Genomic DNA, 13891 nt, shown 5'->3' with positions numbered 1-13891 from the left:
GTCACCTCACTCAGACCAGTAATCAATACAGCGCTGGATAAACAAGGATTAAACATTAGACAAGGTGCAGGCAAATATTAATGGCAAAAACAGCAATGACTTTTGCACCAACCTAACACAATTTGAGGAATCAAAATTTGGCAGTGGAAGCTTTTTGCCCGGGAGGTTCCCAGCTCTGGGCAGCGTCAATTCCTGATGAGGCTCCAGACACTGCCCTTCTGTGTAGGACTGCACTGAGCCTGTGTGAACTGGGAGACCCCCAGATGGCTCATCTCATCCTAGGGCTGGCACAGGGCAGCACCAGTGACACAGTGACATGTGGCAAGAAGCAACAGTTTAAAACGGATTTCTAAACTTCATTAGGCTTTCCTTTTTTTTTTAGACACTCTTGCTGTAAGATCTCGGCTCACTGCAAACTCTACCTCCTGGGTTCAAGCAATTCTCCTGCCTCAGCCTCCTGAGTAGCTGGGACTACAGGTGCCCACCACCACACCCAGCTAATTTTTGTATTTTAGTAGAGACAGAGTTTCACTATGTTGGCCAGGATGGTCTCGATCTTTTGACCTTGTGATCCACCTGCCTCGGCCTCCCAAAGTGCTGGGATTGCAGGCATGAGCCACCAGGCCCGTCAGGCTTTTGTTTTTTGAGACCGAGTTTTGGTCTTGTTGCCCAGGCTGGAGTGCAATGGCATGATCTTGGCTCACTGCAACCTCCGCCTCCTGGGTTCAGGCAATTCTCCTGCCTCGGCCTCCCAAGTAGCTGAGATTACAGGCACCCACCAGCACGCCTGACTAATTTTTGTATTTTTAGTAGAGATGGGGTTTCACCACATTGGCCAGGCTGGTCTCAAACTCCTGACCTCAGGTGATCTGCCTGCTTCTGTCTCCCAAAGTTCTGGGATTATAAGTGCGACCCATGGTACCTGGCCAGGGTTTGATTTCAAAATTCTTTTATTTTTTTTTTAAAGACAGGGTTTTCTTCAATCGCCCAGGCTGGCGTGCAATGGTGCAATCTTGGCTCACTGCAGCCTTGACCTCCTGGGCTCAACTTATCTTCCCACCTCAGCCCTCTGAGTAGCTGGAACCACAGAAATGTGGCACCACACCCAGATGATTATTTTTATTTTTTGTAGAAACAGGGTTTCAGTCAGGCGAGGTGGTTCACACCTGTAATCTCAGCACTTTGAGAGGCTAAGGCGGGTAGATAACTTGAGGCCAGGAGTTCCAGACCAGCCTGGGCAACATGATGAAGCCTCGTTTCTACCAAAAATACAAAAATTAGCTGGGCATGGTGGCACGTGTTAGCTGGGCATGGTGGCACGTGTCTGTGGTCCCAGCTACTTAGGAGGCTGAGACAGGAGAATGGTTTGAGCTCAGGAGGTGAAGGTTGCAGTGAGGTGAGACTGTGCCATTGCACTCCAGCCTGGGGACAGAATGAGACTGCCAAAAAAAAAAAGCAAGGAAGGAAGGAGAGAGGAAGAAAGAAAAGGAAGGAAGGAAGGAAAGAAAGAGAGAGGGAGAGAAGAAAGAGAAAGAGAGAGAGAAAGAAAAGAGAGAAGAAAGAAAGAAAGAAGAAAGAAAGAAATAAGAAAGAGAAAGAAAAAGAAAAGGAAGGAAAGAAAGAAAGAAGAAAGAAAGAAAGAAAGAAAGAAAGAAAGAAAGAAAGAAAGAAAGAAAGAAAGAGAGAAAGACAGGGTCTCACTATGTTGCCCAGACTGTTTCAAAATTCTTTAAGCATCAACAAACTTTTCAGTCATGCTTTGGCCAGGTAGGCAGACACGGTGGGAGGCAGGGAGGCAGACATTTAGAAAGTGTGTGATGTCTAACCATGCTGGTGAGTCTCACAGTGCTAACCTGGTAGTAGCTCTATCAGAGGCAGTCTGAATGGTTGGGGTGAGGTGTAATGGGTGACCCACACTTTAGGTCAGTTGCTTCATCTCTCTGGAGGTCTTACCCAGATCTAGAAAGAAGTGAGCTTCCTCGTTCTTGCACCTGGGCAGGGATGCCTGGCAGATAAAGGGGAGCTGAAGATGAATGACATGTTTTCATAATTGAGGACTCATTTGTGTCATGCATTCTTCTAAACCCTTTATTGTCTAATTTTTATCCTTGCAACATTCCTGGAAAACATTCTAATTTTTGTCCTTGCCCCACACCAACTGACAGAACGGGGATTCAAACCAGGTCTCTCAGGCTCCAAAGCCCAAGCCTATCATGCAGTGACAGAGAAGCGGGCTTGCAGACCCCAGAGATAGGAATTCCCAGAGACACATCTTGCACCTGCAGTTTCTTAATTTTTATGCCCAACCCCACCCTGTTCCCCACGAGCCAGAGCATACAGGGCAGACAGGGCCCTGGCCAGTCTAGTCTGTGATTCAGGTGGGATGTACTGGCTGCTGTGGCCCTGAAAAGAGGAGGGGCCCGGGAGCCTCACTGATCTCTGTTGGCTTGTCCTGGACTTTGTCTCACAGAGCAGCTTCTGGGAAGGGTTTATTGTCCTTAGACCAGGGTCACTTTCTGGCCTGTTTTCTAGCCTTTGCGGAAGAGGAGCGGGATCGACATGACACTGTACATTTGAAGTTCTGCTTATTTCCTGCGCCAGTATTGACCGAGCCCTGCAGTGCGTTGGGCACAATGCCAGGCACTGGGACTCGCTATCATGCAGAAACTTGGTGCCTGCTGTGTTCAATGAGCTGTTGGGCACAATGCCAGGCATTGGGACTCGCCACCATGCAGAAACTTGGTGCCCTGCTGTGTTCAATGAGCTGACGTCAGGGGAAAAGGGAATCAGACAAGTCAAAGGGAGCCCACTGAATCCCAAGGAGTGGTGAGAAACTGGAGAGGTAGAAATTTGGAGGGGCGGAGCTCATCTCCCACAGGGATTAGGAAAAGGTTCCTGGATGAGGTGCCTGGAAAGAAGAGCAGTGCTTGGCAAGGGGACAGTGTGAAGGGAGGAGAGAAAAGCAGATGGGCAAGTGGGGTGTGTGCTTGGGGAAGGTGGAGGTGTCTGGGTGATGGGAACAGGAAATGATGAAGAGGGTGTAGGTGGCTGGGAAGGGGTTTGGGACCAGCTGGCACAGGGATCTGAAAGTGATTAGCCTTTTGGGTGGGAGATACTAAAGATCTTTTGAGCAAGGGCGTGATGAGTTCAAGGCTGGGCTGTTGAGAGGTGGCTAGCAGCAGGCCCCGTCCATGTGAAGTGCTGGAAGCATGTTTGCACAGGGGAGGGTGGACAGGAGATGGGGAGAGTTAACTATGACCGGCACCTGTCATGCTTCCCGGCATCGTTTGTGTCTGAATTCATTTACTGCTCACAACTTCCCCCAAGAGACAGATATTATTCATATTATCCTCATGGTACAGAGGAAGAGAAGAAATTGGCCCACCCTATGCATGTGGGAGGTAGGGGCCAGGGTGGACAGAAAGTAGGTATGGTTGCTGAGGATGGAGAATGGGGAGGATAGCTGTGCTGCTGGTGCTGGCGGGACAGCACATGGACCCAGAGCTGTTCTGAGCTCCACCCACACACAGCCAGCTGTCTGCTTGAGTGCCCAGAGCCTCTCCATCTGGTGTGTCCAAACTGAACTCCTGGCCTTTGGTCTTCCCCTCCCCACACCCCACTACTAAGCCAAGTCTTCCCCCTGTTGTCCACTCCAGTGAAGGCCACTGCCATCCATCCAGCCATCTAAGCCAGAAGGCTGGGTGGCATCCTGGGTTCCTCTCTCTCCTTGATCACCTACCCCATCTTCTACCCTCTGAATATCCCTCCAGTCCATTCACTTCTCTCCCTGTTCCCAGTCACCACCTAGTTCCAGCCGCCCTCATCCCTCACTTAGATGGCTGATCCCCTCCTTCCGCTCTGCTCCAGGCAGCAGCCAGAGTCGCCATTTAGAAAGGACAGTCTGCTGCAGGCCTTTCCGTGTCTCACACACCCTTTCCTGAGTGGTATGACCCCTGCTGACCCCTCTATGTCACCTAGCCCTTGGCCTCTCTGAATCTCTCAGCTTCAACTACAGAGACTTCTAGATCCAGGTAGGCAGGTGCTTTTCCACTCATCTATTCAGCCACCCCCAGTTCCTTCATGTACACCTGCTGGCTTAGGGTATTGAAGCAGACAGGCTTGGCCCAGTCCTCGGGAGTTTACACTGAGGTGTGGAGGTAAAGATCCAAAATGAGTCCATTGGGTCTTAACATATGTTGCTCCTTTGCCTGAAAAAGTTTTTCTTTAAACTTCCACTCATGTGGTGCTTGTTTGGGGCAACCTCCCTTGGATGGCCAGGCTGGGCCTGGCGGCTTTTCTGCACAGTACTGACCTCCATTGGCAAGGGTAACTTATAACTATGCTTTGTTGACTAATGGCCATCTCCCGCTTCGACTGTAAGCCCCACAGGGGCAGGACCTTGTTTATCTTGCTCACATTTGTCCTCCAGGGCCAGGCTAGTAGACCCTTGCTAAATGTCTGTAGAAGGAATGATACATTTATTTATTTATTTATTTATTAAAAAAGAGTATCACTCTATCGCCCAGGCTGGCGTGTAGTGGCACGATCTCAGCTCAATGCAATCTCCACTTCCTGGGTTCACATGATTCTCATGCCTCAGCCTCCTAAGTAGCTGGGATTACAAGAGCAGTGTGCTACAATTTTTTGTGGCATAATATACAAAACATGAAACATTTTAGTTAACCATTTTTAAGAATACAGTTCAGTGGCGTAAGTACATTCGTGTTGTGTAGCCATCACCACTATCCATCTCCAGGACTTTTTCATTGTTCCCAATTAAAACTCTGCACTCATTAAACACCAATCTCCAACTCCTTCCTCCCCCAGCCACTGGCAGCCACCATTCTACTTTCTGAATCTACGATTTTGACTACTACATGTACCTTACATAAGTGAAATCATACTTTCGTCCTCTTGTGACTGCCTTATTTTGTTTAGCATAATATATTCAAGGATCATCCATGATGTAGCATGCACTTTAAAAAACTTACAACTGGCCAGGGGCAGTGGCTCACGCCTGTAATCCCAGTACTTTGGGAGGCTGAAGTGGGTGGATCACCTGAGATCAGGAGTTCGAGACCAGCCTGACCAACAGGGAGAAATCCCCCATCTTTACTAAAAATACAAAATTAGCTAGCCATGGTGGTGTATGCCTGTAATCCCAGCTACTCAGGAGGCTGAGACGGGAGAATCGCTTGAACCCGGGAGGCAGAGGTTGCAGTGAGCCGAGATCATGCCATTGCACTCTAGCCTGGGCAACAAGAGCAAAACTCCGCCTCAAAAAAAAAAAAAAAAAAAAAAACAACTTACAATTTTACAATTATAAATCCTTCCTCGGTCCCTGTGAGCTATATACCTCCGTATTTTCTACAACCTAGGAATGTCTTTCTCAATGACCTGAAATCCATTCCTCTGAAATGTAATCATTAGAAAGGTAGGGCTCATGTCTCCCAGTCTATGTGGGAAGATAGAATCCTGACTTCCCTAACTGCCAGCTAGCAGACAAGTTGGCCTAATGACATTTATGCTAACCAATACTTTGAATTTCTCATTTCCCAGACTCTAAGTGAGCCCTTGCTCACTGCCCCTTCTACTCCCTTATTCTTCCTTTGGAACACCCAATCACCACTGCACAAATGGAATGGCGTTCAGCTCTTTCCCTACTGTCAGTAGTTACTGAATAAAATCTATTTTCACCACTTTAATGCTTGGCTTTGTTTATCTTTAATAATATCATTAACTTGAGTTCAATCTTTACTTATGGTCATCTTTGTTTGGTTTTCTAGTGAAGATGAAATTCTTTGAGTAAAATGTGCAAATATTAAACGTACCATTAGATACAAATTCATACACTCAAAACTCCTATCAAGATGTAGATTAAGGATGAGGAGAAATTTGAACTCTTGTGGATTGCTAATGGGAATGTCAAATGGTTCAGCTTGCTGTGAAAAATGGTATGGTGATTTCTCAATACATTAAACTAGAATTACCATATGATCCAGCAATTTCACTTCTGAGTGTATACCCAAATGAATTAAAAAGAGAGCAGGAACTCCAACAGATATTTATACACCCATGTTCACAGCAGAATTATTCATAATAGCCAAAAGGTGGAAGCTATCCGTGTTCATGACTGCATGAATGGATAAACTAATTGTGGTATATACATATAATGGAATACTACTTGGCTATAAAAAGGAAGGAGGCCAGGCACGATGGCCACGCCTGTTATATCAGCATTTGGGGAGGCCAACGTGGATGGATTGCCTGAGCCCAGGAGTTTAAGACCTGTCTGGGCAACATAGTGAGACCTGACTCTAAAAAAATAAAATAGAACTAGCCATGCATGGAGGGGTGTGCCTGTAGTTGGGAGGATGGCTTGAGCTCAGCAGGTCTAGACAGCAGTGAGCACCATTGCACCACCGCACTCCAGTCTGGGTGACAGGGTGAGACCCTGTCAAAAAAAAAAAAAAAAAAAAGAGAGAGAGTAAGCGCTCTAGGAAAGGGAGGCATTGGCTGAAACGAGTGGTGAATTCTTTTGGCACCCCTGAGCTTTCTCTTGCAGGCATTTTAAAGGGGCCTAGGTCCCCCTAGAGATCAGGTCTTAGGCTGTTAACTGAGCATGAATCCATGCTAGAGTTTAGTCAAGTCTCTTAGTGCAGTGGTTCGGGCAGTCGTTAAATGCTGAGGGTTCTCTGCAGTTCTCAATTAGCAGGGGAAAGTTTTCATGTATGAAAGGTACTAATATCTCCAATTTACTTTGTATAAAAAAGGAGGATGGCCTGCTGGATTCATGGACGGCACGTGATAATGCGGACACAGCAAATGTTACTGGTAGAGAGTTTGTCACCCATCCGGGAGCGGTGGCTCACGCCTGCAATCTCAGCACTTTGGGAGGCCGAGGCGGGAGGATCACGAAGTCAGGCGTTCGAGACCATCCTGGCCAACATAGTGAAACGCCGTCTCTTTAAAAAAAAAGTCTGTCACCCAATGACTAAAACATGAACTCGAGGAGGGCAGCGACTTTGTCGGCCCTGGCACATAGGCGGTCAAAAAATATTTGTAGAATGAACGAACAATACTTTAACGGGCTTAGGGCAAACAAGTGCACAAAAAGAGGAAGCTTCCCCAACTCTGCTGCGGCGGGTACCCACGGTGGAACAGACGCACAGAAAGTGCGCGGGGCCTGGCGGAGTCGCTCTGGCTTCCTGGAGCCTGAGTTCTATGGCGGGTCCTCCCGGGGCGGTGGAACCACTCTGGCCGCTCGTGACGTCCGCTCTATGGCGGTGCTTCAGGGACGCAGGAGCATGCGCAGGACTGCTCCCGGCCGCGATCGCTATGGTAGCGGCGTCTTCTTGGGCCCGGCCACCGCGCTCCTGCCCAGGCGCAGCTGCCTCAATAGCTGCCCCTCCTGCCGCCTCTCGGGCATGAACCGCGCCTTCTGCTGCCTCCCGCTGCCATACCCGCCGTTGCCCCTGCATCCCGACTCTGGGTCCCCGCTGGGAACATGCCTCTGGCTTCCTACTGCTACCTGCGGGTCGTGGGCAAGGGAAGCTACGGAGAGGTGACACTTGTGAAGCACCGGCGGGACGGCAAGCAGGTCTGCAGCGGTGCGGCCCAGTAAGGGGCGGGGGCGGGCAGAGGGGCGCCGAGGGCGCCCTCCGGTAGATTAGGTCAGGGGTGGTCGCAAGGGGCTCATCTCGGATGGCGTTTCCTCAGGGAAATGGTCCCAGACCAACACCAGGCCAGGCCTCCCTGTAATATGCGCCCCAAACTTCTTCTACTTCTTTGTTGTATTAAAATTTTTTCCTTTTAATTTTCATTTTCTTTTATTACGATTCTTGGTTTTATGTAAACATTTTCAGTGTCTGCTTATCTACCTCTTTGTTGTATTAACTGGCATGCTTGATCTACACATCTTTCTCCCACCTCCGATAATCTCATGAGAACAGACAGGGACCATGCATTCCCAGGACTTAATACAGCGCCTAGCAAGCATGATTTCGTGAATGAAGGGCCCCAAACATCTCTACTGTAGACTGCTGGACTCACTTAAAACTTCCGTCAAACCTTCTCTTAGGTCTTCCATTTTAGTGAAGAGCGCCAGCAACCCACCAGTTCCCCAGCCGGACTCCTGGGAATCATTTTTAAGCCTCCCCACGCACCCCAACACTGATTATATCCATCTATCACTAAGACAATAGGCTTACTCTCATCTCTGCTGGTACCGCCCCAATCCAGCACACCCTGTTTTCTGTAGCTAAGTTATGGCCACGGTTTCCCAACTGGTTGCGGCCGCTTGACTTGCTTTTCTCCAATCCATCACTTTCATTGCAGCCTCAGTGATCTTTCTAAAATTTAAATCTGATGTTGTTACTCCTCCTTTGTTTAAAACACTTTATCCCATTACCCTCAGGATAATGAATCAATTCTTCGATGTGGTTTATTAATAGGGTGACAATGTAATGTATTGTACAAACTGGGACAATTTTGAAACTGAAAGGCTCCAGGCAAGCTGAGAGATGTCTCCCCTAAATATAGGGCCCAATTGTCTGTTCTTCCTTGTCTCTGGTTCTGATTGCTCTGTCTGGAACACAAGCTCATGCATAAGAGATTTATTCAGCAGGCATTGGGGGATCATGGGATTTTGGGGCTGATAATAGGGAACTAGCAGATAGCTAGTTATCTGAGCTTTAGTTTACACTTCACAAAGCACATCTATGTATGTGTTTGTTGAAGAAATGAATTTTATGGTCTTTGACTTGATTGAGGGCAATGTATTAGGTGTTAGAGACTGTTGATTTCTTTTAAGTGTGAATAATTTTGTATGTTGAGGATCAGTGACTATTAAACTTAGTGGGCCATGGGTCCTTTTAGTATCTAATGTAATTCATAGACCATTCTGTCTGCAAATATATATTCATGCCATATTTTATGCACCTTTTTGGGGGAGCTGAGATAGTAAGGAATTTCTTTTTTCTTTCTTTTTTTTTTTTTTGAGATAGAGTCTTGCTCTGTTTCCCAGGCTGGAGTGCAGTGGCGTGATGTCGACTCAGTGCTGCAACTTCTGCCTCCTGGGTTCAAGTGATTCTCCTGCATCAGCCTCCTAAGTAGCTGGGACAACAAGTGCAGACCACCACACCAAGTGTTTTTGTATTTTTAGTAGAGACAGGGTTTCACCATGTTGGCCAGTCTGGTCTTGAACTCTTGACCTCAGGTGATCCACCTGCCTCACCCTCCCAAAGTGCTGGGATTACAGGTGTGAGCTACCACATCCAGCCAGGTATTAAGGAATTTCTAACACAGGTTTTATGATTGATCCAATGGCATGTTATTTTGAACTCCCTTTTTTAGTTATTAATGAAATTGTGAAATGCAGATGGAAAAGGTAATTTTTTGTGGCCTTAGACTGCTGTAAATCTAACTCCTAAGAAGTATGAATGTTGGAAAGAGGTGCTTGGTGGCACAAAGAAAAATCAGCACTGAGACAAAGGATCTCTCAGCAAGGCAATTTTACTTTCTGCAGAAAAGGTACTACGCATCAGCAATCCTGCTACAAGAGCACAATGAACAAAGGAATATTAATTTCTTACTGTATTGGGTCCTTACTGCTCTGTCTTATCTCCATTAGTTGGAGCTGGACCTCACAGTCTAAGCTAAACCCAATTGGCTAACAACTTAAATTTTTATTTTATTTTTTTTGTTTTCATGCCTTCACCTTATGTTTATTCCTTTTTTTTAAATTGCATTTTAGGTTTTGGGGTACATGTGAAGAACATGCAAGATTGTTGCATAGGTACACACATGGCAGTGTGATTTGCTGCCTTCCTCCCTATCACCTATATCTGGCATTTCTCCCTATACTATCTCTCCCCAACTCTCCACCCCTTGCTGTCCCTCCCCTATTTCCCCCCAACAGACCCCAGTGTGTGATGCTCCCCTCCCTGTGTCCATGTGTTCTCATTGTTCAACACCCACCTATGAGTGAGAACATGTGGTGTTTGATTTTCTGTTCTTGTGTCAGTTTGCTGAGAATGATGGTTTCCAGGTTCACCCATGTCCCTACAAAGGACACAAACTCATCGTTTTTGATGGCTGCATAATATTCCATGGTGTATATGTGCCACATTTTCCCTGTCCAGTCTATCATCGATGGGCATTTGGGTTGGTTCCAGGTCTTTGCTATTGTAAACAGTGCTGCAGTGAACATTCGTGTCCATGTGTCCTTATAGTAGAACGATTTATAGTCCTTTGGTTATATACCCAGTAATGGGATTTCTATTTCTAGGTCCTTGAGGAATCACCACACTGTCTTCCACAATGGTTGAACTAATTTACACTCCCATCAACAGTGTAAAAGTGTTCCTATTTCTCCACATCCTCTCCAGCATCTGTTGTCTCCAGAATTTTTAATGATCGCCATTCTAACTGGCATGAGATGGTATCTCAATGTAGTTTTGATTTACATTTCTCTAATGAGCAGTGATGATGAGCATTTTATCATATGTTTGTTGGCCTCATGTATGTCTTCTTTTGTAAAGTGTCTGTTCATATCCTTTGCCCACTTTTGAATGGGCTTGTTTGTTTTTTTCTTGTAAATCTGTTTTAGTTCTTTGTAGATTCCGGATATCAGCTCTTTGTTAGATGGGTAGATTGCAAAAATTTTTTCCCATTCTGTTGGTTGCTGATTCACTCTAATGACTGTTTCTTTTGCTGTGCAGAAGTTGTGGAGTTTGATTTTGGCTTTTGTTGCCAATGCTTTTGGTGTTTTGGTCATGAAGTCCTTGCTTACACCTATGTCCTGAATGGTTTTGCCTAGGTTTTCTTCTAGGGTTTTTATGGTGTTAGGTCTTATGTTTAAGTCTTTAATCCATCTGGAGTTAATTTTAGTGTAAGGTGTCAGGAAGGGGTCCAGTTTCTGCTTTCTGCACATGGCTAGCCAGTTCTTCCAACACCATTTATTAAACAGGGACTCCTTTCCCCATTGCTTGTTTTTGTTGGGTTTGTCAAAGATTGGATGGTTGTAGATGTGTGGTGTTGCCTCCAAGACCTCTGTTCTGTTCCATTGGTCTATATCTCTGTTTTGTTACCAGTACCATGCTGTTTTGATTACTGTAGCCTTGTACTATAGTTTGAAGTCTGGTAGTGTGATGCCTCCCACTTTGTTCTTTTTGCTTAGAATTGACTTGGTTATGCAGGCTCTCTTTTGGTTCCATATGAAGTTTAAGGTGGTTTTTTCCAGTTCTGTGAAGAAGGTCATTGGTAGCTTGATGGGGACAGCATTGAATCTGTAAATTACTTTGGGCAGTATGGCCATTTTCACAATATTGATTCCATGAACATGGAATGTTTTTTCCATCTGTCTGTGTCCTCTCTTAATTCATTGAGCAGTGGTTTGTAGTTCTCCTTGAAGAGGTCCTTTACCTTCCTTGTTAGTTGTATTCCTAGGTATTTTATTCTCTTTGTAGCAGTTGTGAATGGCAGTTCATTCTTGATTTGGCTCTCTCTGTTATTGGTGTATGGAATGCTTGTGATTTTTGCAGATTGATTTTGTATCCTGAGACTTTGCTGAAGTTGCTTATCGGTTTCAGGAGATTTTGGGCTGAGATGAAGGGGGTCTTGTAGATATACAGTCATGTCGTCTACAAACAGAGACAATTTGATTTCCTCCTTTCCTATTTGAATATCCTTTATTTCTTTTTCTTGCCTGATTGCTCTGGCTAGAACTTCCAATACTATATTGAATAGGAGTGGTGAGAGAGGGCATTCTTGTCTAGTGCCAGATTTCAAAGGGAATGCTTCCAGTTTTGCCCATTCAGTATGATATTGGCTGTTGGTTTGTCAGAAATAGCTTTTATTATTTTGAGATATGTTCCGTCAATACCTAGTTTATTGAGGGTTTTTAGCATAAAGGGCTGTTGAATTTTGTCAAAGGCCTTCTCTGCATCAATTGAGATAATCACGTGGTTTTTGTCTTTGGTTCTGTTTATGTGGTGAATTACGTTTATAGACTTGCGTATGTTGAACCAGCCTTGCATCCCCAGGATGAAGCCTACTTGATCATGGTGGATAAGCTTTTTGATGTGCTGTTGCAATCAGTTTGCCAGTATTTTATTGAAGATTTTTGCAACTATATTCATCATGGATATTGGCCTGAAGTTTTCTTTTCTTGCTGATACTCTGCCAGGTTTTGGTGTCAGGATGATGTTGGTCTCATAAAATGATTTGGGAAGGATTCCCTCTTTTTGGATTGTTTGGAATAGTTTCAGAAGGAATGGTACCAGCTCCTCTTTGTATGTCTGGTAGAATTTGGCTGTGAACCCATCTGGACCTGGGCTTTCTTTTGGGTGGTAGGCTCTAAATTGCTGCCTCAACTTCAGACCTTGTTATTGGTCTATTCAGGGTTTTGACTTCTTCCTGGTTTAGGCCTGGGAGGATGCAAGTGTCCAGGAATTTATCCATTTCTTCCAGGTTTACTAGTTTATGTGCATAGAGTTGTTTGTAATAATCTCTGATGATGGTTTGTATTTCTGTGGAATCTGTGGTGATATCCCCTTTATCATTTTTTATTGCATCTATTTGATTATTCTCTCTTTTCTTTTTTATTAATCTGGTTAGTGGTCTATTTTGTCTTTTTGAAAAACCAGCTCTTGGATTTATTGATTTTTTTGAATGACTTTTTGTGTCTCTATCTCCTTCAGTCCTGCTCTGTTCTTAGTTATTTCTTGTCCTCTGCTAGGTTTTGAGTTTTTTTTTTATCTTGCTCCTCTAGATCTTTCAATTTTGACGATAGGGTGTCAATTTTAGATCTTTCTTTGCTTCTCATGTGGGCATTTATTTTCCTCTAGACACTGCTTTAAATGTGTTCCAGAGATTCTGGTATGTTGTGTCTTCGTTCTCGTTGGTTTCGAAGAACATCTTTATTTCTGCCTTCATTTCATTGTTTATCCAGTCAGCATTCAAGAGCCAGTTGTTCAGTGTCCATGAAGCTGTGCAGTTCTGAGTTAGTTCAATTCTGAGTTTTAACTTGATTGCACTGTGGTCTGAGAGACTGTTTGTTATGAGTTCCGTTCTTTTGCATTTGCTGAGGAGTGATTTACGTCCAATTATGCGGTCAATTTTAGAGTAGGTGTGATGTGGTGCTGAGAAGAATGTATATTCTGTGGATTTTGGGTGGAGAGTTCTGTAAATGTCTATTAGGTTTGCTTGGTCCATGTCTGAGTTGAAGTCCTGGATATCCTTGTTAATTTTCTGTCTCGTTGATGTGTCTAATATTGACAATGAGGTGTTAAAGTCTCCCACTATTATTGTGTGAGAGTCTAAGTCTCTTTGTAAGTCATTAAGAACTTGCTTTATGTATCTGGGTGCTCCTGTATTGGGTGCGTATATATTTAGGATCGTTAGCTCTTCTTGTTGTGTTGATCCTTTCACCATTATGTAATGTCCTTCTTTGTCTCTTGATTTCTGCTGGTTTAAAGTCTATTTCATCAGAGATGAGAATTGCAACTCCTGCTTTTTTTTGCTCTCCATTTGCTTGGTGAATCTTTCTTCATCCCTTTATTTTGAGCCTTTGTGTATCCTTGCACGTGAGATGGGTTTCCTGGATACAGCACACCAATGGGTTTTGGCTTTTTGTCCAGTTTGCCAGTCTGTGTCTTTTGACTGGGGCATTTAGCCCATTTACATTTAGGGTTAATATTGTTATGTGTGAATTTGATCCTGCCATTTTGATGCTAGCTGGCTGTTTTGCCTGTTAGTTGATGCAGTTTCTTCATTGTGTTGATGCTCTTTACCATTTGGTATGTTTTTGGTGTGGCTGCTACTGGTTGTTTCTTTCTATGTTTAGTGCCTCTTTCAGGAGTCTTGTAAAGCAGGCCTGGTGGTGATGAAA

At 44.9% G+C, this 13891-nt stretch overlaps 1 protein-coding gene across 27 annotated transcripts in view; it reads left to right on the top strand.

Annotated features, from left to right (window-relative positions):
* The first annotated feature begins 7319 nt into the window (after positions 1–7319).
* NEK4 (NIMA related kinase 4) overlaps positions 7320–13891 on the top strand; it is a 70435-nt gene continuing 63863 nt past the window's right edge. For all 27 annotated transcript variants that reach the window (XR_013527359.1, XR_013527358.1, XR_013527357.1 and 24 more), the window contains exon 1: positions 7320–7600. Coding sequence is in view for 20 of the 27 variants with exons in the window: in XM_078351130.1 (XP_078207256.1) it covers positions 7508–7600 (93 nt within the window). In the remaining 7 variants the exon portion in view is untranslated. The remainder of the gene's footprint in view (positions 7601–13891) is intronic.

Source organism: Callithrix jacchus, chromosome 15 (genome assembly GCF_049354715.1).
Source record: "Callithrix jacchus isolate 240 chromosome 15, calJac240_pri, whole genome shotgun sequence".
NCBI classification, from domain to species: Eukaryota; Metazoa; Chordata; class Mammalia; order Primates; family Cebidae; genus Callithrix; species Callithrix jacchus.
The sequence above is the reverse complement of the archived record's forward strand: the minus strand, read 5'-3'. Positions and strand labels throughout refer to the sequence as shown.